The sequence below is a fragment of the Atheta coriaria genome, unplaced genomic scaffold (assembly GCF_025399875.1).
Source record: "Atheta coriaria isolate IRGN ID8LTWV9N9 unplaced genomic scaffold, Caltech_Dcor_3.1 hic_scaffold_7_pilon, whole genome shotgun sequence".
NCBI classification, from domain to species: domain Eukaryota; kingdom Metazoa; phylum Arthropoda; class Insecta; order Coleoptera; family Staphylinidae; genus Dalotia; species Dalotia coriaria.
Window position 1 is genome coordinate 5,847,294 of NW_027045449.1, and position 22,514 is coordinate 5,869,807.

The 22,514-nt window shown below is 39.7% G+C and overlaps 2 protein-coding genes and 1 long non-coding RNA gene across 10 annotated transcripts; 1 reads left to right on the top strand and 2 right to left on the bottom strand.

Moving 5' to 3' along the window:
• Positions 1-8,730: 8,730 nt before the first annotated feature.
• Positions 8,731-11,153, bottom strand: LOC135795911 (uncharacterized). The gene is made up of 2 exons (XR_010549181.1): positions 9,674-11,153; positions 8,731-9,624 (listed from the first exon to the last, which is right to left on the bottom strand). It is a non-coding gene; the product is annotated as an uncharacterized lncRNA (long non-coding RNA).
• Positions 11,154-11,177: 24 nt separating this feature from the next.
• Positions 11,178-12,914, top strand: Ppt2 (palmitoyl-protein thioesterase 2). The gene is made up of 5 exons (XM_065307734.1): positions 11,178-11,332; positions 11,388-11,808; positions 11,862-12,111; positions 12,201-12,474; positions 12,533-12,914. The coding sequence occupies exons 2-5, from the start codon at positions 11,662-11,664 to the stop codon at positions 12,729-12,731; spliced, it is 870 nt and encodes a 289-aa protein (XP_065163806.1). The 5' UTR covers positions 11,178-11,332; positions 11,388-11,661; the 3' UTR covers positions 12,732-12,914.
• A 2-nt stretch (positions 12,915-12,916) lies between these two features.
• Positions 12,917-20,613, bottom strand: Ogdh (oxoglutarate dehydrogenase Nc73EF). Of its 8 annotated transcripts, none has more exons than XM_065307716.1 (13): positions 20,458-20,613; positions 19,379-19,604; positions 18,953-19,153; positions 17,210-17,312; positions 16,791-16,856; positions 16,266-16,521; positions 15,919-16,197; positions 15,272-15,863; positions 14,979-15,213; positions 14,030-14,922; positions 13,812-13,966; positions 13,611-13,712; positions 12,917-13,455 (listed from the first exon to the last, which is right to left on the bottom strand). In XM_065307716.1, the coding sequence occupies exons 2-13, from the start codon at positions 19,601-19,603 to the stop codon at positions 13,356-13,358; spliced, it is 3,207 nt and encodes a 1,068-aa protein (XP_065163788.1). In that variant the 5' UTR covers position 19,604; positions 20,458-20,613; the 3' UTR covers positions 12,917-13,355. The 8 variants fall into 8 exon arrangements, with proteins under 8 accessions (XP_065163788.1, XP_065163789.1, XP_065163790.1 ...); XM_065307717.1 differs by lacking the exon at positions 20,458-20,613 and adding an exon at positions 19,829-19,983; XM_065307718.1 differs by lacking the exon at positions 20,458-20,613 and adding an exon at positions 19,804-19,822.
• Between the last annotated feature and the right edge of the window lie 1,901 nt (positions 20,614-22,514).

A 22,514-nucleotide genomic window follows, 5' to 3' on the forward strand; every position in this document is an offset into this window, starting at 1 on the left:
CTCACGCTGCATGCAGAATATATGCAATTCGTGCTCAAGGTCGCGTGCGATCGACGCGCGGGTTTTGCGCAACCCTTACTTTCTTATCGTAAACTGTCGAATCCTTGCTTGCTCGGCTACAGCATGCGCTGTCGATGGTTTACAGCCAGTTTCGTGCCGGTCGCTTGTTGGTCTAGGCGTGTTTTGACCGTCTCGTATTGTTCGGATTGTTCGGATTTGTGATTTCTAAATTTGCATTATATTCGATCATCAATCGACTATTTAATTTTAACTTGCGGTTATAGTATGTTGTTTGTTGTTTGCCACTTGTGCGTTTATTGTCCGGCCAATTTTTGATCGCGCTCAAAGTGTGAATCGGTTACATATTAACATGTTGATTTATTTATCATTAGGGTGACACATTGTGCTGATGTAAGTAATTTTAAACGTAACAACATAGATTGTTTTTTGTCCGCTGTGGGTTTTACCTTATGTTTTCATTTTTTATTTACAGTATTTGCCGTGGCTTGGAGTCCGATGCCTTTCCAATTGGTAAGTTTATAATTCAATTATATTTTTCGGTTTTATTTCTGCGTCGAACATTAGTTTGAATTTACGTAGTTCTTTTATATCGCGTTCCACCGCGAGTTGGAAAGACACAGAATAGTCGCGTGCCCTGCTGCTGCATCTATGAATTAACTGTTTAGTCTTTCCTTCGCTAACAAAAGCGCAAAAATTGTACTTAAAGATGAAACTTTGCGGAATTATCTGATTGGGAAAATAAAAGAGATCGAAAATTATTCATAAGTAAAAAATGCTAAAGGCAGTTCGTGTTAGATTTCACCGAAATGTTTATGAAAGTTTAGGAAATTCTGTATAAGACACGATAATAAAATATATAAATTTCGTGGAGTAAAAGTTCAGAAATTGATATGAAGTAAAAATCGTATAATGAATTTATATTTCTTGTTTATCTTGTTTGTGTATAAACAATTTTTTTGTGCCATCTCCTCATACTTCATACCAATCTAGAATACTTGGGTTGTAGTGATAATGTTGTGCGACATTTTTAACTTATAAATGTATTTTCACTGAGAGCGTTATTTAGTCTAGTTGCACTGGTTAAATTGAGGAATCTACAATTGTTTCGCCGGTGAGGGCATCGTCAGGACTCCAGGATCCAGGATCAGGATCCAACTTTAACTCGTTGCGTTCCCAGTATTCCGTAATGTTCGTCCTAAACAAATCGCGATCCAAGACGTCACTCTTGCAAATCCCAAATTCTGTCAGGTCGTTCTTGATTTGTTTTGTGAGGTTGTTGTCACTTTTGTATCTCAGGATTCCGTCGAAGATCTTTTTATCATTTGTTGTTATTATAATAAACATAATTTTTGCATATAATTCGTACTGTCGCAAGTGTTCATATAGGTTCAATAGTCGTATGTGTCAATAGTTACGGTATTTTTTTGCCGTCGGTGGAAGGAAGATAGATAGCTTATAGTTTTTAGTTTTTATTGGTCCAAGTGATTTTAGTCGGTTATTTTGAACTTTTTAATGCGATTTCGCACTATCGCCTAACTGTATTTGTTTGTGTATTTGTGTTGTGTTGTGTGTATTTGTATTTGTTTGTGTTTGTTTATAAATTGCTTCTTTTATACACTCCTGTTCGTAATACGTACATCCTTATGTCATTTCGCACGAACTAGGCGTCCACAAACTTTAGCGGGGTATCTAGTGATGTAGAATTAAATTCTTCGTCGGGTTGTATTTGTTTGTTGCAAGAATTAGACCTACAACCTGCGAAAATTTGTATTAAAGGGTGATATTTTCAACCATTTTCGTGCAATGTGGTTATTTTTTTGGGTTTGCACGGGGTCTAGGCGGCTCAATAACTTCAGCGCGGCGTAGACAGATGCAGAATTAAATTCTCCGTCGGCTTCTGCTCGTTTGTTGCAGTAATTCGACCTGCAACTCGCGAAAATTTGTATAAAAGAGTGATATTTTTTTACCCCTTTTCGTGCAATTTTTGTATTTTCTTGGGTTTGCACGCGGTCTAGGAGGCTCAATAGCTTCAGTCCGGCGTAGAAGGATGCAGAATTAAATTCTTCGTTGGGTTGAATTTGTCTGTTGTAGGAATTCGACCTACAACTTGCGAAAATTTGCTTATAAAGGTGATTTTGCTGTTCTTTTTATGCAATGTCTGTATTTTTCGGGTTTGCACGCGGTCTAGGCGGGTCAGTAACTTCAGCGCGGCGTAGAAAGATGCAGAATTAAATTCTCCGTCTGGTTGTATTTGTTTAGGGCACCGTATGATGGTAACTGTAGAAGTGACTCCATTCAGGGCACCGCATGAAGGTAGTGGTGGAAGTGACTTGATTCAGGGTACCGTATGAAGGTAGTGGTAGAAGTGACTCGATTCAGGGCACCGTATAAAGGTAGCGGTAGAAGTGAGTCGTTTCAAGGCAACGTATGAAGGTAGCGGTAGAAGTGACTCGATTCAGGGCACCGTATGGTGGTAACGGTAGAAGTGACTCCATTCAGAGCACCGTATGATGGTAGCGGTAGAAGTGATTCCACTCAGGGCACCGTATTAAGGTAGCGGTAGAAATGACTTGATTCAGAGCACCGTATGAAGGTAGCGGTAGAAGTGACTCGATTCAGGGTACCGTATGATGGTAGCGGTAGAAGTGACTAGATTCAGGGCACCGTATGAAGGTGGCTGTTGAAGTGACTCGTTTCAGGGCACCATATGAAGGTAGCGGTAGAAGTGACTCGATTCATGGTACCGTATGAAGGTAGCGGTAGAAGTGACCTGATTCTGGGCACCGTATGAAGGTAGCGGTGGATTTGGCCTGATAGAGGTGGTCTCCGACAGAAAATAAAATAAATGAATGAATATTTAGACGATTTTCTTAACTGTAATGATATAGGTATGTAATTTGAGAAGTAAATTACTAGAGAAGTAAAATTTGAATGTTTTTATGCTTTTTTTGTAGTTTATAAAGAGATTTGATGCAATTTTAAAGGAAATATGTGATTTTATGACGATTATATACTCTTATCGACTATTTATGCAGCGTGTAATGTTTATTTAATGTTGAATTGATGAATATTATTTGCATTAAAATTACAAAATTTATTTAATTTATTTTGAATTAATACTTTCTAACGACATCAACATTTGAAGTTTTGAGTTATTTGTAAAAATTGCTATTCGTTTGGACAGGGTGGTGCATGCGCAAGAACGTGCACGTGTGACACACGGTCACTGCCGTTTAAATGCGTGACCATTCACCACTCACACATAGCCAATCACTCACTGCCTCATATGCACACCACACTTTTTGATACACTTTGTATTTTCTTGAGGTACTTAGAAGTAACCTCAGATGGCACAATGATGCATGTTTTCGTTAAACATCTGCAGTATTTTGTTAATGATTAATTGCGTGTTTAATATTCATAATTTTGTGTAAATATGTGTGCGTTTGCTGCAGGGGCGTAGCTACCGCCGTATTTGCCGTATCAATTATACGGGGCCCCGGGCCACGGGGGCCCCTAATGTGTGTAAGGAAAAACCTTTACCTCCATATAAGGGCCTCCAAAAATTTTTATACGGGGCCCCGACAAGGTACGCTACGCCGCTGGTTTGCTGTGTACATTCGAAATGCATATTGTTGCCATTTTGTTTCCCGTCTAGGGCTTCACACGAGACGAGGGTGGACGAGACTATCAACAGTAGGTATCGTCTCGGTCTCGGTATCATCTCGTAAAAGCGATACGAGACCGAGACGATACGAGAAAAGTCTCGCGATACCCGTGAAGCCTTTGTTCTTATAATTTTTTTTTTCACATTTAATGGTTTTAAGTGTAAAGAAAACATTGAAGATCTTTGCAGTTCAAAAGTTTAGTCATTTAATTACTCCAAAAATACATACATATCACAATATCACAATATTATTAATATTATTAAGTTGTCTACAAAATATTGTCATCATGAACACTTTTTCGTCCCGGACTATAGCATAAATTTTATTTGACAAGATCTATTATATACCCTTGCCCAGTGAATACAATACTTTTGCTGTTCATATATTTGCTTCAAGAAGTACAGAAAAACACAAAAATATGTCCCCGGATGTATAAACAAAGACAAAATTTTCATAAAACTTTCAAAAAGTCAAAAAGGTCATGATATTCGGTTACTGACTTGTTCTTTTGAATATACAAAAGAAATATTTCACAGATGGTCATATATTGGATTTCATATATTGGCCCTTTTCTCATTTTACTAATATCAACTTCATAAAAAAAATTTCACGAGACCAAAAACGAGACTCGGACTGTGGTCTCGCTATCGCCGAGAAATTGATAAAACACGTCTCGTCTCGGTATCGTCTCGCTTTTCCGAGACGAGAACGAGACGATACGGGAAAAGTCTCGGTATCGCGTGAAGCCCTATTCCCGTCATTAGGAGAACCCTTCGTACTTGAGTAACTTATATCTGACTTGCGCTTCTCAGCACAGAATGTTTTGTTATCTCCGATGTTTGAATATAATATTATTTATGCGATGTTTTTATTTTACCTTGTGTTTTCTTTTAATTGCAGTACTTGCTGTGCCCTAACAATGAGCACTGCATTGGTAAATTTATATTAAGTTATATTATTCGGTCAAATGTTTTATGACCATCGTGTTGCAATAGCCCGCGAATTAAAGGTACCTTGTCTATTTTAATTGCGGGTAATATAGAAAACGAAGGAAACGACAAAACTTGCCTATCTCGGGAACCCTTTGTCATATTTTTTGTTTTTCCTTTATTTTATGATAGGACAAGAGTGCATTTTTAAAATACACCCCTGAACCCACGCGAAATCCCGTTAACTGCCTTAAAATGGCCGCCAAAGTTAGACCTTGTTAGTCCGTGTTTATTTTTCAATACCTTCGCGAACGTAAACAACTGTTATCTTGAGCGAGTTTACACCGACGAGTGTTGCACTGATACATTGAAATTATTTAACATTAACAGTAACGCGAGTTATATTGATAGTTGTGTGTATACGCACTTGTACTCGTTGCGCTAGGAATTGTAGTTTTTTTTATTACAACACGCGAACGCGGTCTTACTGTAAGTTCGGATTAATTTTGTTACATGTGGAATTTAATTGTGTATCTCCCTGTATCGAAATATATTGCGAGAAAATTCCGTAACGCGAGTTATATTGATAGTTGTGTGTATACACACTTGTACTCGTTGCGCTAGGAATTGTAGTTTTTTATAATAACACGCGAACGCGGTCTTACTGTAAGTTTGGAATAATTTTTTTAGATGCGGAATTTAATTCTATATCTCCCTGTATCGAAATTTATTGCGAGAAAATTCCGTAACGCGAGTTATATTGATAGTTGTGTGTATACACACTTGTACTCATTGCGCTAGGAATTGTGGTTTTTTTATTATAACACGCGAAAACGATCTTACTGTAAGGTCGGAATAATTTTCATAGATACTGAATTTAATTCTGTATCTCCCTGTATCAAAATTTATTGCGAGAAAATTCCGTAACGCGAGTTATATTGATAGTTGTGTGTAAACACACTTGTACTCGTTGCGCTAGGAATTGTAGTTTTTTTATTATAACACGCCAACGCGGGCTTACTGTAAGTTTGAAATAATTTTCTTACATGCGGAATTTAATTGTGTATGTCCCTGTATCGAAATTTATTGCGAGAAAATTCCGTAACGCGAGTTATATTGATAATTGTGTGTATACGCACTTGTACTCGTTGCGCTAGGAATTGAAGTTTTTTTTATTATAACACGCGAACGCGGTCTTACTGTAAGTTCGAAATAATTTTGCGCAGTACCGGCTTTAGGGCATAGCGCGGTTGGGCGACCGCCCAGTGGCGCCGGACTTTAAGGGGCGCCGACTCGCACTTGCCTCGCACTCGATTGAAGTGACTCGTGTTCAGGGCACCGTAAGAAGGTAGCGATAGAAGTAACTCGTGTTCAGGGCACCGTTCGAAGGTAGCGGTAGTGAGTCATATTTATAAAATATAAAATATTTAAATATAAAATATATAAATTCTGCTATTTGGAATTGAAGAAAAAAACTGGGAAAAGGGGGCCGTACCACCTCTTGTATTTTTTTGTTATGAAATTTTTTCATTTCTTTTTTCTTCCGATTCTAATACTTCCGATTTTTATACTTTATTATATAGCGAATATTTAAATTTGTCGCGATGTTGTGAACATCAATTATTTAATTAAATTATTTATTTAACTTATTTCAATATTGTGAATTTTTACTTTCGTCTTCTCCAGTACGTGTTTACCACTACGTTTGTTTATAGACAACTTTTTTGTTCGACTGACGTGTTTTATCGCGATATACCTGCCTTGTACAAGGCGACGCGCCGCGCACACGACAGTCGTTTCACCGCGTGGTCCGCGAACGTGTCTCTCAAACCGCCACGCGTTTTGAGGTTGTGATTGGTTTAACCGTAGTGTATTCTTTCGGTCATCGGCAAATATTTGCAACGGACACGTGTGGCTGTTTTGTGTGATGATTTGTGGCTGTTAGAATCTTCTTTAGTGTGAAAGTATCCGTTAATCTGCGCGCGAAGTTTCTGTTGATAGAATATATTCCAGGATAGAAAATCACCTCATCAATGCTTAGGTAGGTGTGTAATTAATTTTTTTTTCACGAAAAGTTAAGGCGGTTTAACTTATTAAATTTGAGAGATCAACATGTTGATGCATGATTTAATTATTACAAACACGGTTTTTAAAATTATGTGAGGATTATTAAAATGACAATATTCATGTGGCCGACCACGTTCATTTTGCTATCGGCCGTCGGCTTGGTTATCTTTTCGCTGAAGACGTGAACGTTTTTAATCGATTCGCACTTCTTAGCATCATTAACTTAAGTTTCTTGAAGTTTCTTGTTGACCTAGTAAAATCTTGTACGTTGAATAGTTGTTCGTTTTTGTAGTCTTCGTACATCTTAATATTTACAAAGAAATAGTTATTTTTTATCGTATTTACCGACTGAATTGCTACGCGCCGTCGCTTGCCGTCTGTTAATTTAGATGTTTTCCGCCGGATATTCTATTAATTTATGATTAGGTATACTTCACCCATCGGTTACTTTGTGCAGTTGATGTTATCATCAATTAATACATATATACACAATATACTAAAATGTGAGTGTTTTATTTTCGTAGCACCTGCTTGCTTGATTTTGTATTAAAATATTGTTGTGTATTTGTAAATTTCCGTCTTCATGTTGTGAATATTGACTCCCTTTGTAGTTTCTAAAATTTTCATTTCGTAACACCCTGTATATTAGTTTTCTCAACACTACGTAGAAAATCGCCTGTATTTGTGAGTTTTGAATTTGAATTTGAGATTTTCTTTCTGAAACACCCTGTATATTCATTTTCCCTGGTGCCCGTGAAAATTTTGCTTCAACTGTTATTTTTAGTGTTTTCCTCATTGCCCTTTGAATTTTCTTTTTGTGACACCCTGTATATTAGTTTCCCAGAACCTCGGGCGAAAAACGAATGTTATTTGTAGTTTTGAGAGTTTTTTGTTTGCACTTTAAATTTTCCTTTTGTAACACCCTGTATATTTATTTCCATTTTCAATCACCTAGAAAATTGGCTATTTACTAATTTCATTATACCGGTATAACTTTATGAAGTAGTATTGGCTGGCATGTGCGCGGCTAAGCAGGTCGTAAGTCCTGTTTCAATATGGCGACATGTATTCTGTTGACTTGTAAAATCTAAACTTGTATTCTATTATTAATAAAGAAATAGTAAGATATATTGACTTCTTTGATTTGTATGTTTGACTTCTCATCATTTCAGAAACAGGTCTCTAAGAGAGTTCCCTTTCTCAGGGGATGATCCCCTCTATAAAAATTGTTAAGGTAACCAGTATGATTTGTGTACTCCTTCTTTCATTTCAGCTACAGGTCGGAACATGTAAGAATATTTTTAAGTGTCCCCTCTCTTGGGGCGACTTAAAACTTAGAAATATTTGAACAAGATCTTATAAGGATTGTCCTTATAAGGAGTTCCCTCTCTCTGGGGGTGATCCCCCACCATAAAAATTGTTGATATGCCTTATAATTCCGGGGATGAAGCGCAGAGACATCGTAGCTGTAGGATGGGCCGGGAGCAATGGACGCACCGAAGCAGGGACTGTCTAACGACACGGGCCAAAAAATTTAAAATCTGATCCCTCTCCCCTGCTGTTCTCTTTCTTCTATTTCCTCCTATTCTTCTCTACTCTGTTCTCTTCCTTCTCTACTCTTCTCTAGTACCCCTCCTTCTTCTTCTTCTATTTCTCTGTTCCCACTTCTCCACTTACTATCTTATTTCCCTTATTGCCTTCACTTGTATTTCAATTTCTCCTATATTTCGTTACAATTCAGATATGCAACCCAAATAGCACCTGATATTTTTATATTTGAGAAAAATGCCTTCTATACCTGAGTTTCGATCCGTGTCTACTAGCAAGCTAGCAGGTGCACGTACCCACTCGACCACCGAGTGTTTTTACAATTTGTATTTGATTCTTCTATTTATGTTTCTACCTTATTCAACTTTTTAAAAACAACAACACAAGCCGCAGCTATGTTCCGCTTGCTCCATGCGCATAAGATTTATATGCAATATGACTTAAGACGTCAATACTGAAAACGCCAAAGGGGATACCACAAAGAAATATGCATGAGATTATAATTTTACATTGTGTTCTATTGACAATAATAATAATACATACATTTTTTAAATAGAAAAATATCGACAGCTAGAAAATTCGGAAGTAATAAAAACTTGCCTTAAAGTCGCATCTCCAACACTTCACCTATAGATATTTTAGAAACTCCATTCGTACATTCACAAACTTCTTATTTGGACATCAAAGTTGTTCATGTGCTGAAATCAATTATATATCCAAGTTATTCCTATGTGCGAAACGATAACTGAATGGCGACGGACACGCGCACTCAGATAAACCGAGAATTAATTCACGATTGATAAACACAGCAGCATGCAATCACGCTTGTAAACCCTGGTCACCCCCGATTCTGGTATATGCCGTCGATTGCTTAATGAATATAAACCAATTTACTTAAATATGATCTGAAGTAACAGGACTAGTTGTGATGAACACGCGCGCCTTACTCGATGCCCGGAATTAAACTGCGTGTGCAGCAAAATGCATACAGCCAGCTGCGACAACACGAGGTCACAGTATTGCGCGATACGTTCGCTGATCGCGACAAAACATTGTTTACATACAAGACTCGCGCGTACATATCTTTACATAGCAAGCAGCGCCTGTTTTTGTACTACTAGCGCACTAGGCAAAATTTCTACAGAGCTCAACTGGAAATCTTGAATCCCAAGGCCTCAATATTTTGACAATGACAATTTACGATTAATACTTCCAGATACTCAAAAGTATTAAAATCGAGTCAGGAAAACGTGAAATACTGGCCGTTTTCCACCGCAACTTTTCAAAAATGACGAAAATTGCAGAAGTTTGAGAGTGATTTAAAGGCACTTCCCGACCCTTGAGGGTGACTGAATATAGTCCATTAGATTAAATAACTCTTCTTCTATCACCTGAAGTAAACAAAATTAAAAACCAGTCAAAGAAACGCGAGATACAGACCATTTTCCACCGCAACTTTTCAAAAATGACAAAAATTGCTGAAGTTTGAGATTGATTTAAGAGAATTTCCCGGCCCAAGAGGGTAACTGAATGTAGTCCATAAGATTAAAGAACTCTTCTTTTATCACCTGAAGCAAACAGAATTAAAATCCAGTCAAGAAAACGCGAGATACAGACCATTTTCCACCGCAACTTTTCAAAAATGACTTTAAAATAAAGATTTAAATAGAAAAATATCAAAAGCTGGCAAATTCGGAAGTAGTAAAAACTTGCCTTAAAATACTCGCATCTCCATTTCACCTGTAGATAATGCAAACTCGATTCGTGCATTCACAAACTTCTTGTCTGGGCATCAAAGTTGTCCATTTGCTGGAATTAATTATTTATCCAAGTTAAACGATAACTGAATGCCGACGGACACACGCGCACATGTGAACCGAGAATTAATCCACGATTGATAAACACAACAGCATGCAATCACGCTTGTAAAACCCAGGTCACCCCCGATTCTGGTATATGCCGTTGATTGCTTAATGAATATAAACCAATTTACTTAAATATGATCTGAAGTAACAGGACTAGTTGCGATGAACACGCGTGCCTCACTCGATGTCCGGAATTGAACTACGAGTACGTGTGCAGCAAAATGCGTACAGCCAACTGCGACAACACGAAGTCACTCGCGCGTACAAATCTTTACTATGTATGGATACTACCATCCTTTCCCGGATTCCACGCAGAACATTGTCCATGTTCCCGGGACAAAATAGCAAACACAAGGACACAGATAGACCGCAATTAAACGAAATAATATAACAACATACGGTGCAAGACGTTGCAGGTACATGCTACCTGTATATCGCAAGCGTGCAGTGTAAACAAGTTGATAGTACACGGTCATCTTGCATCACGCACAATAAACTCAAATCAAAATTAACGATTGTGTATATTCGACACCCTCTTATACACTAATAAATCACTAAACACGTAAGTAATAACTAAATTCAGTCGATGGACAATCGAAATGTACGGAATTTACCAAATTACAAACTCAAACTAATATGAACACCCGCGAAAAACACGTCCGAATCCACGATCGGCACAAAACTGCGCTGAGCACACCACGCAGCGCATTCAGCAACGGCGCATAAGGATTATCGCATACCCTGCGCGCACACCGCAATAAAACGCGCACTATTTGCAACAAACAAGGTCGTATGCAGGATGGCCAACTCAAGGAATGCGACTAGAAAACTTTCGTATGCAAAATAGTATTAAGGGTTCAAAACAATGCTCTACTCCTGCTCTACTCCTGCTCTAGCACATACTAAGCGACTTGGTTTTAATACAACAAATTTCATAATTTTTTACGGTAGAAGAACTGTTTTCCGACAATTTAATTATTTTTCCATTATAATTTTGATGGAATACTATCTAATCAAACCGATATTTGGATAGTTTCCAGATTGAATTGCGAGAAATTGAATGTGCACCGCATGAAACAGGAGTTATTAGGTATTTGTCCGTACTTACTTGGGCTTCTGTTCGCGTCGAAATGTCTCGCGGCGAACTGGCCGCGGCGAAATGTCGTGCACCCTAGTGTGAGACCCATGCAGAGCGATGTGCAGCGAATGCATCGGGCATGGACATCATTGTATTGTAAACGGATATAAGTAATTTATTTAGTTCCTGTTTGTGAATAATATATTTACAGTTGAAACTGCATTGGCGAACCGCCCACTGTAGCGCTGCTCTGAGAATTTGCATCATGGATTGGGAACAATAAAACGCTCGAGGTTGTTTCAAAATATCAATAAACAGTTGATTCCGATATCAGTTCAACTTGTGACCTCTTACTTTAACACAGTGCTTTCAGCAAATGAATACTAGTCTCGAGTGAAAACGAATTAATGTAAATTCTTTTTTTAACCCCAAATACAGCCAAAGTACAAAAGACTTTCAGTTAGTTGAATATACCAAAGAACAAAATGCTACTAAATAAATACTCGTTATTGCCATTACTTTTTCTAATACTCATAAATGAAAGCACCAATGGATACAAACCAGTTTTCTTACTGCATGGTATTATGACTGGTGATGAGAGTATGGAACTTATTAAAAATACCATTGCTGAGGTAAGTACAACAAATTTAAGCACAAACACTTAATTAATAATATCATCAAATAGAAACATCCTGGAACAATTCTGTACAACTGTGGCCGTTTCGGAGGATGGTCAAGTCTGGATAATATGTGGTATCAAGTGCAACAAATAGGAGCAGATCTAATGAATATCTCATCATTACATCCAGAAGGTATCAATTTGTTGGGTTATTCTCAGGGCGCATTGCTAGCGCGAGCCGTACTGCAAGCGTTTCCAGAGCATGGTGTGCATAATTTTATTTCACTTAGTGGTCCACAAGCTGGACAATATGGAAGTGAGTAATCAATTTAGCGTTCTTTGTAAGTTACCAGATGCATAAATAATGTGTACATTCATGTATAAAATAAACATGATCATTTCCAGCAAATTTTCTGCACATTATCTTTCCTGGATACGCATTGGAAACGGCCTACGAATTATTCTACTCTCGAATAGGCCAACATACATCAGTTGGTAATTATTGGAACGATCCATACCATCAAGAGTTGTACTATTCTTACTCACAATTTTTACCATTTGTAAACAATGAAATATTGACAAACCGGAGCAGTCAGTTCAAAGAAGGACTCGTGAAGTTGAAACAACTGGTGCTGATTGGTGGACCCGACGATAACGTCATCACACCATGGCAATCAAGGTAAGAATTGAAATATTGATAAATTTTTAATAAAACCATAAGGAAATCTTTTTTAAAGTCAATTTGGTTATTACGATGACAATATGACCGTAATAAATCTCACGGAGCGTGATATATACACCAATGATACAATAGGTTTGAAAACATTGAAGAAACAAGGCAAATTGAAGATCATCACTGTGCCTGGTGTAAATCACTTCATGTGGCATCTGAATGAAAGCCTAGTGGAGAATTATATGCTGCCATATTTGGATTAACATTGTTACAATCCACTAGTCTTGAATTCCAAAATTGGGGCCAAAGCTTAACTTACGTTTAAAAGGGATGGCCGTCATCTAATAGTTATTTTTAGTTGTGACTTGCTTGCTCTCTATTGTTTGTAATCTTGTGTGAGTTTCTAAGGGCAACAAAGAGATTAATAAATAAATTAAGCACCAAAATGTGTCATTCAACAATATCATCCATTCTTACAATAAATAAATATTACATTTTAATTAAGTTACTTAAAAACGAAGAAGAATATGTAGTTGATTGCACCGCCTCTCGCACGCGAGGGCGCGCGTTCCTTACAAGTATAAAACTAAAGTGTTTACTCGCGTAAAATTTCGACGCGTCCGCTCGAAAAGAAAGCCAACAAAGAGACACCCGTCAATTGTACTAGGTATGTACAAATGGTTCATAATTACATTAGATAATTTGATTTATCAATTCAACTATTGGTGCAAATTTAATTGTTATTACTCATACTTATTACTGATTACAGCTGATTCCGCTACACCCAGTGAGCGCGTCGCGACGGTAACCAAAAAAATCGCAAAGATCGCCGAGTCGAAAAACGTTAATACTTATCTTTCGCGAAATAGATATTAGCGCAACGCGATTTACAAGTGCGTAGCGTCGTCCAAAAGGCTAGCAACCTCCTTGAGATGCTGTGCCTTGCTGCCGGTGGCGGGGCTGGCGGCTGTTGGTCTGCCGATGTAGCTAGAAACAAGACAAAGCAAACAAATTAAAACCTAAATTTTATCACTTTCAACGACGCCTACCACATAAAATCGAAGAGCAAAGGACGTGCAAAAATAATAATAAATAAATATTGCGTTGAAGAAATGAAGTAACCATGGAATAAGAAACCTCACCCGATTTCGCGTGGCTCAGGTTCAGTCTCGGATTTTGGTTCAGGTTTTGGTTCCGGTTTGCTACCGAACAACGAACTGAACCAACCTCCCTTCTGCGGCTGACTGTAAATTATTATACGCCGAATGTTACTTCATTTCCAGTAGACGTCGGAAAAGTTATAATGATCACAGAGAGAGAGAAATTAGAATTAAATGACTTACTTAACGTCGCGGGAGCCAGTCAGGGCGGTGTAGAAGCGGGGCTGGACGTAAGTCCATGCACCTTGGTTCTTGTGTTCTTCCTGCGCCCAGAAGATCTTGGCATTGGGGTATTTAGCGCATTCAGCTTTCACTAAATCGTATGGGAACGGCGAAATCTGTAATAAACACCAAGAATAAATACTTTTTTACACAAACATCAAAATTTAATGTTAACACACCTGTTCAACACGAGCAATCGAAATATCCTTGCTGAGTCCTCTTTCATCACGAGCCTTCTTCAGGTCGTAGTACACTTTACCAGAGCAGAACAACAATTTCTTGACACCGTCGGGATTGGCTGCGCTTTCTCCAGCATCAACAATAACTCTCTTGAATTCAGTGCCCTCCTTCATGTCATCAAAACTGCTCCTGGCCTCGGGGTGACGCAGCAAGCTCTTTGGCGTCATGATGATCAGGGGCTTTCGGAAAGGCAACGCAATCTGTCTACGCAGGATGTGGAACAGGTTGGCGGGTGTGGTGCAATTGGCAACAATCCAGTTAATATCATGCAACTGCCTGACGGCAAACTCGTCCGACTCAGGTGGGAAATAGTCGGGGTCATCAGAGGACATCTGCAAGAAGCGTTCGAGGCGAGCGCTTGAATGCTCGGGACCCATACCCTCAAGGGCATGAGGCAACAGCATAACAAGACCGCTTTGACGCACCCACTTGGCTTGGCCTGACGAGATAAACTGATCGATGATGCACTGAGCGGTGTTGTTAAAGTCACCAAACTGTGCCTCCCAGATAACCAAAGCATTGGGGTTGGTCATGGAGAAACCAAGTTCAAAACCAAGAACACCGAATTCGGAAAGCGAGCTGTTGCATACAGTGTAAGGAGCTTGATCAGGATACAGGTTGCACAATGGCCGGTAGGTGGCTTTGTCTACGTTTTGATGGTGGAGAACATGGTGACGATGCGAGAAGGTACCACGTTCGACGTCCTGACCAGAAAGGCGCACATGGATACCCTCCTTGAGGAGGGAACCAAAGGCCATGGCTTCGCCAAGGGCCCAGTCGGTCATGCGGTTTTCAACCATTTCCATGCGTGCCTTCAGAATACGTTCAACACCTAAAATATATTTTATTAGATTATCATTATTATCTGATAAATATGAATCAGCGTACCTTTGTGAATGACAAATTCAGCTGCATTCGGTGGTGGGGATGAGAACCTCTTGCCGATGTGGACAAGAGTATCTTCGATTACGCCAGTGGGGCTGGCTTTCAAGGGGTCCTTACCCTCGAAAAAGCCGGACCATGGGCTGTCCAACCAATCCTTGTACTTGATGTGAGTTTCTTCACGAGCCTTTTCAAGTGCTTCTTCGCAAATTTTTTCGTATTTATCCTTGACGTCTTTGACCTAGAAAAAGAAGTTACATGAGTATAACCAATTAATTATACAATTTACAATAACATACTTCTTCGGGGGTAACAGCGCCTTCGGCAATCAATTGCTCGGAGTACTTTTCCAGCGCGGGCTTGGTCTTCTTGATCTTTCTGTACATCAAGGGTTGAGTAAACATGGGTTCGTCGATTTCGTTGTGTCCATTGCGACGATAGCACACCAAATCAATAACGACATCCTTGTGGAAAGTCGCGCGCCATTCAGCGGCGATGTTACACACGTGCATCACGCTCTCCGGGTCATCGGAGTTAACGTGGAAGATTGGTGCATTGACGACGCGTGCGACATCCGTGCAGTATGGCGACGAACGCGAGTGACGCGGGTCGGTGGTGAAACCAATTTGGTTGTTGACGACAATATGCACGGTGCCATGCGTGGTGTAGTCTGGCAAGTCTGACAAGTGCATTGTCTCGTAGACGATGCCCTGGCCGGCAAAAGCGGCATCACCGTGCAGCAAGATAGACATGACTTTCTTGCCCTCACCATCACCGCGGTAGAACTGTTCGGCACGGGTCTTGCCCTGAACAATAGGATCAGCGGCTTCCAGATGAGATGGATTGGCGACGACGGCCAGACGGATGTTCTTGTTTGTCACGCGGTTCAATCTAAATGCAATTTAAATATTTAAATCCTGATTGACATAATCACAATTTAACTTACCGTTCAATGTAAGTACCCAAATGGTATTTGACATCGCCGGAACCGTCGTCGGCTGCTTCCAATCCAGCAAACTGGGTGAAGATTTGACTGAGTGGTTTGCGGCAAACGTTGGCAAGTACATTCAAACGACCACGGTGAGGCATTCCCATGACGATGCTCTCCACACCAAACTCAGTACTCCTGTCGATGACTTGTTTCATCGCTGGAATCAGGATTTCACAGCCTTCCAGACCGAAACGTTTCTCTGAAGACCATTTACGGGCCAGGAAACTTTCAAAACTGCCAAGAAATTAATAAAAATCCGTTATTTACCGTGAAAAATCATCATATCTAAGTTTATATCTCACCCAGCGGCTCTGGTAAGACGCGCGAGGATCAACCTCTTCTGTTCGTTGGTGGGATTCATAATCCCGGGTGTTTCCAACCGCTGCCTGATCCAGTTGCACTGTTCCAAGCTGTTGATGAACATAAACTCCACGCCGATGTGCCGGCAATAGGTCAGCTCAAGACGACGCAGAATCTCCCTCAGCGGTAGGGCCTTATCCTTGCCGCCGATGAAAGTGGTGGACGGCAGCTTGAAAGTCCTGTCCATGTCGGTCTCCTCTGTGATGACAAAGCCAACGTACATTTAAACCACGCACATATCGAGCTAAACGTGGGCTCACGGTCAGCCAAAAGTTTGAAACGAACGCATATCTGAGGTGGTTGGTGGTGTGTTATAGTGTATTGAAAAGAAGGTAACAAACCAAACAGACGAGACCGAAGAAACAAAAGCACTTACGACTCATTACCTCAGGTTGATCACCGTCGCCTATCTCAATCTCACTCCACAAGTCAAAAAGGAAGAAAAAGAAAAGAAAATGTAAGCTTACGTTGTGCTAAATGCCGCACCTGCTTCACCAATTCTTGGCTGTATGTTCTTGATGGGCCATCTCGGACTGGCGTATACGATTCACAAAACGATTACAAAAGGGCGGATAGCGGAAAATAAATCAACAAAACAAAATCATAGAAGACGAGCATAACAGTGTTAGGTGCACAGAGAATTGTGAGTTGGCGTGAGTAGACAAGCATGATGTGATTGTGCCACATACTGAATACTTAAACAATTCTTACGTTCAAAACAAATAAATCATTATTTCATATTAAAAAAAAAACAACATAGTAAAATTATTGAATAAAAACACTTACTTTATGACTTGATTATGAATATAAAAAATATTCAGTATGTGAAATGCACGTAAATATTTACAAGTGCATTTGGTGTGAGAAGGTGAGAAGTAACCCTTACCAAAGTTGTAGTGCGAATAAAGCAGCTCCGGGGGCGTTTTATCGTCCAAGTCTGCACTGTTGATCTCCAGCGGGTCCAGCTTAGCTATGTGGTGGCCGCGTATCTAAAACGCCATCACCTTAACAACCCTCTAGCCATCAAACAAGGTTATGTGCGCCGGGTGGCGGAAATGTATATTTTCCACACGGCTATCGCACATATCACGCTCTCAATGTTCACGCAAAAATACAAAACACAATAAAACCATAAGTCTATCTAATCAAATTACCACAGCAATAACATCAACTTACAGTACATATAAGACATTCCACTATGTTAGTAAAATACAACACATATATAGATGATAGAAAGCGATAAAACATACACGCACACAAAAAGCGGCCAATTTAAGAAAGTCAAAGCCAATGATTAGATTGTTAGTAATGTGCTCAGAATTTTCGAACAAATTGTCTAGGTTTAGAAGTGACGTTCGTTCACATGTTTCAAACTTTTTCTCACTGACCCACCTATAGTTTTGCATCGAATTTTGAAATTCGGCTGTGTTTAAAATTTGTGTGGAGTTAGTAAATGCGCACCTAGTTTATGTTGGCGTATGATTTCGTCCGGAGGACCTCCGAACCGATCCGAAATGGTCGTCTTGCGGTCGGTGTACATGATACCGATGGGGTCAAGCAGCGCCACCAAGTGACCACGGGACTGTGTTCGACATGCATCAGCAAATAAACAAAGAGAGAAATTAAATTTTTCACTTGGTTATATGGCAAACTTCAAAATGGTTGAATCCACGAATTGCACAAATGTAAATATGATTTGTGTTTAAATGGCCCATGTTGAATGATTCCACGTGCAATTGCAGAGTAATTGCTCAATCATGCGGCTATTATCATTCTAATCTATTGTTCGAAGAACGGAATTTAAGTGAGGACGACAATAAACATAAATTTGCCAACCTGCGCAGTTGAATAATATGTGTTTTGTTCTTTCCACACTTAATTTCCCATGCTAAATTTTGCTAGAAATCCTTTTATAGTTATTAAGATAATAATTTTGATTTTAGTAATTAAAACTTGTTAATAGCCTCGATCTAGTTCTAAATTATTATTCTTGACTTTTAGATTCGTCACTAATAATGCCCAAATTAAAATTCCCATTGAATTGGCACAAAAAGATAAATAAACATCGATATATCTGTGCTAATAAAAGCGACACATTTCATTCGCAGCCAAGAGTGTCACAAAACACAGGGGGCAAATATAATCGTCAAAATCATCCGCTAAAATCATCTATAAATAACAATGCGGAAAAATAAAATGAAGGGAGTGTGTACACACAAAATTTGTAACGATGCCAACGCCTCTCACATGTTTACACACCTATTATTAAACCCAAATGTGCGCAAAAGTCATCAATGCACCGCGAAAACAATTGCAACAGTTTCATATACATTCTCTGATTGTACGTGAAAATGTAAACGTGCGACATCAATTGAAATGCGAAACCAGCGACAATGAATACCGGCATTCATGTTTCCCTCATTGACCTTGGCTCAGAAAACAATTAACATGCTTTGCGGTGCAATCATGTGATCGGCGTGCTTGCGCTTGTTTCAGAAGCGCAACCATCAAATTAAATGTGTCGAAACACAAGTAATGCGTGCCAATAATTCCGACACCGTGCGACAAACTGCACATTTTTAATCGGCGTGGGAACACGATGAGAACCCGGGTGAATTGTATAGGGTACCTGATAACTGCGGATGATGGCCTGTACGGCAAGGTGATCATCGATGACTTTATCACTGACAGGAGCGCCAAGGCTAACTCCACCGGACAAACTCGGCAAGAGCGATGAAATCGCTACTTCGTTGCGGCCCGGTAGCCCTAATGACGGCGGCGCTTGATAACCGCCTCCACCTTGGGAATTCCTGAAGTACGAATCCCATGACTAAAAACATAATTTAATTAGTAAACAATCAACATGTATTTTGCACTAAATTAAAAAGAATACGTCTAGAAAAGTTATCCAACTGTTTGCTTTATCATATGTGTTGAATCACATGCTTGATAATGATAACAATTGTAACTTAATCTAGGCATAGATAAGAATTTTGCTTGCACAATATGTGCAATTTAAAAGTCAGATTTGAGCAAATTCTAGAAGTGAACTTACAGCATGGACACTGCTTGGATCTGCAAGCCATGCATTGTACATGTCCTCAACATATGAAGTCGAACTGCCGTTGAGGAAGGGCTCGGATGCCGCCGGCGTGGTGTATTCGCGCAGCGGAGCCACACAGAGGACCGACGGGCCATTCTTGCGCGCGAGCAACCACGCGCCCAATTTTTGGCCCTGCGGACCCGTCAGGGTCTTGAAGATTGTCCGTGCCCTGTGCATTCTGCAACCGACAAATCACATCAACACCACTTAACAACAATCACAGAACGAAATTAATAACAAATGATTTTATTCTTAAAATGGTTGGTTTAGTAAGTCCGCACTGAAGAAGTTAAGCAAATCCTAACCTATATGAATGTCTTAATGCAAATTTAAGTAGGTTAACGATTAGCGAACGATTTAATTGTTTATAAACGCACTTTCTAATAAATATCGCTGTCGTACCTTCGCTTGCCTCAGCCGCACAGTATCCGAACTTGTATGTTAAATATTACGAAACGTACTTTACGTCACCGCGACTAATTTTAAACTGAATTGTCGAAACTGGAAGCAGTCGCACGTTCGGCCGACGCGGGCAATCTTGGCAGCCGGGCGAGCCGGGCTGTCGCGTGTCAAACTCGACGAAATCGCCTTCGTGTGCCTCCGTGCATAACGAACAAAGACGACGTCAACCGGCGCCGCACGAGTGCGAGCGAGATACGCACTTCATATTTTTCATTCTTGCACTACTTTGCACTCTGCAATCAGGGAAAAGTGCAAAAAAAAGTTGCGACTTTGTACGCTGGAATGCTCTATGCGTCAGTATGAAATCGTGCGATAAGTTGTGCCACTTCAGGTCGGCGGAGCGCAACAGCATAATCAATAAACACGACAAATACGCTCGGCGGAAAAACTTACATAACGCAAAAATTCGATTACTATTAGGTGCAGGATGCAAATCACAGAGTTACATGGCGTTTAAATGCTGCTACGGTTAGATGCGCATATGGGGTGGTGTCTGCTGTGGAGCGTGCGTTATTGCATTCACTGTGCAGGACGCCGGGGAGGAAAATTCGGGAGGTGCGTTTTTTTACCTTGGTGCGGTCTGCGATGTTACCTCAGCCACTGACTGTGCGCGGCGTGCGGGCGACGGCCAGTGCACACTAGGTCACTAGCGCACCGATCGCAAGGTGGCCGCCTTTATAACTATCCAGCGTATGTCTGGCATCTTTGTAATTTCCATTCGACACGATCGCCTAAAGGCGTAGCTGGCGGGATATGACCGTCTACAGTTTACGTCTGGTCACTCATTATCACCCGTAGTGCATAATTATGCAAATAAATATTGTTGTTAAATTAACAAACAAGCAGAGAGTAGTGACCTCTGATATAGGCAACTTACAATACACATTCTAGAATAAAATCGGCCGCAACAATTTAATTTGGCACAATTTTTATTATTATCTACGACTCATGGTAATTAATGCGAAACTGTAAAGTTGTAAAATCACAGATTTTTCTACGCAGTGAAAAAACCTGAAAATTATTTGTTAGCGGGAATCAAAATTAGTTATATTAGTGTACAAATTTTATGTCCAGCGTCACCTACATAATGGGCAATTGTCGCACAAATTGCTTGATTGCACATGATTGTTTCCTTTTGTGCATGATGCTAAAAGAACAATTCGGTAGTATCTTCTATTGTCACCAATTTGATCTCATGATTCGATGTGATTATGCGGGAAATAGTGGGTAAAATGAAAAACCCAAGAAGTCGTAATGAGTGAGTAATACAATAATTACATATATCAGTACAAATGTTGACTGGTAACTGGTAGCAGTCAAAGAGAATGTCCGAAACGCACATAATGTTCAAGCAATCGCAATACAAACATATTCAACAACGGAAATTCAAGCTGCTATCTGTGGTGACATAATTCTTATTCACATATTTGAGTGGATTAATAAAATCTCGCATGTGGCTGACTCTCGAGTTTGATTGCTCGAAACATTCGCGTGCGTCTACCATCTTTCGCCCTCTTCCCCCTCACTTTGGTTATTGCCAATTCAAATCGCGAGCGTTCTTGCAACGCTCAGTGTAACAATCAATTTGTACATCAAGAACATAACTTATGCAATATGACTGCGCTACCGGTTACACAACAGGCGCAACGCAAACAGCCATTTTGTTCACAGGTTTGCATTTTTGGTTCGACGCAATATGGCGGCGTTGTTGCGCCTGCCTTAAACCGGCGCGGTTTTAGCTTTACATTTTTGTTTACGTTTTATAAGTTTACAATAATACAATTATACAGGCAACGTGAATACATGGATACACATATCACAAAGATACATTATACAATAATTACAAGTTACAGTGATTAATTCCAACATATACGTAGCGCATTGCGTCACAGTCACAACCAAGAAAAATGACGACGCCTTCTTCAACATAAATAAGTTGTGTTCAAGTAACATTATCATGTGAAAAATTGTCGAATATTGTCATTCTCGTACGTACGCAGCCATTTTTCTTCGCCACGAGTGGATTTTCAGCGAAAAAACTAATAATACATATTTGAACATTGATAAGTTAACATCGAAAAGTGAACAACCACTTGCGTACAAATTCAACAATGAAACAATGACTCAACATGATATGTGTGCAAATTATGCGTACGCAAAGTTGCATTCTGCGCTGTAAAATTCGTTATGTATAACAAGTGAGCAATTACTAAACGTTTTCGTTGAACTCTGAAAGTTTCATAATGTCTAGATATGACATTCGGTTGTACGAATAGATTTTATTCATCGATTCTTCGATTGTCTCATCTTCCCTCCTCGTGTGTAATCGTTTCTGCTTTGAATCCTCAATCATTATGCCACCGCCATTTTGTTTGTGATCGTCAGCTCTTGTTTTGCGGCTCGTTAATAAACTTTTTGGCACATATGAATGTGCTAAACGTAAGCTACACATAACATTAATGATCGACTTAATAACAAATAATATTTACAAGAGATGATCATCGTTTATAGCCCTCCGCTCGACGCGTCATTAATTTCCACTTTCCCTTCGCTCTCAATAATGGATACAAACAAGCCTAATAGTAACTAATAGTAATAATGGTGAATCACAGTATTATTTCGCGGA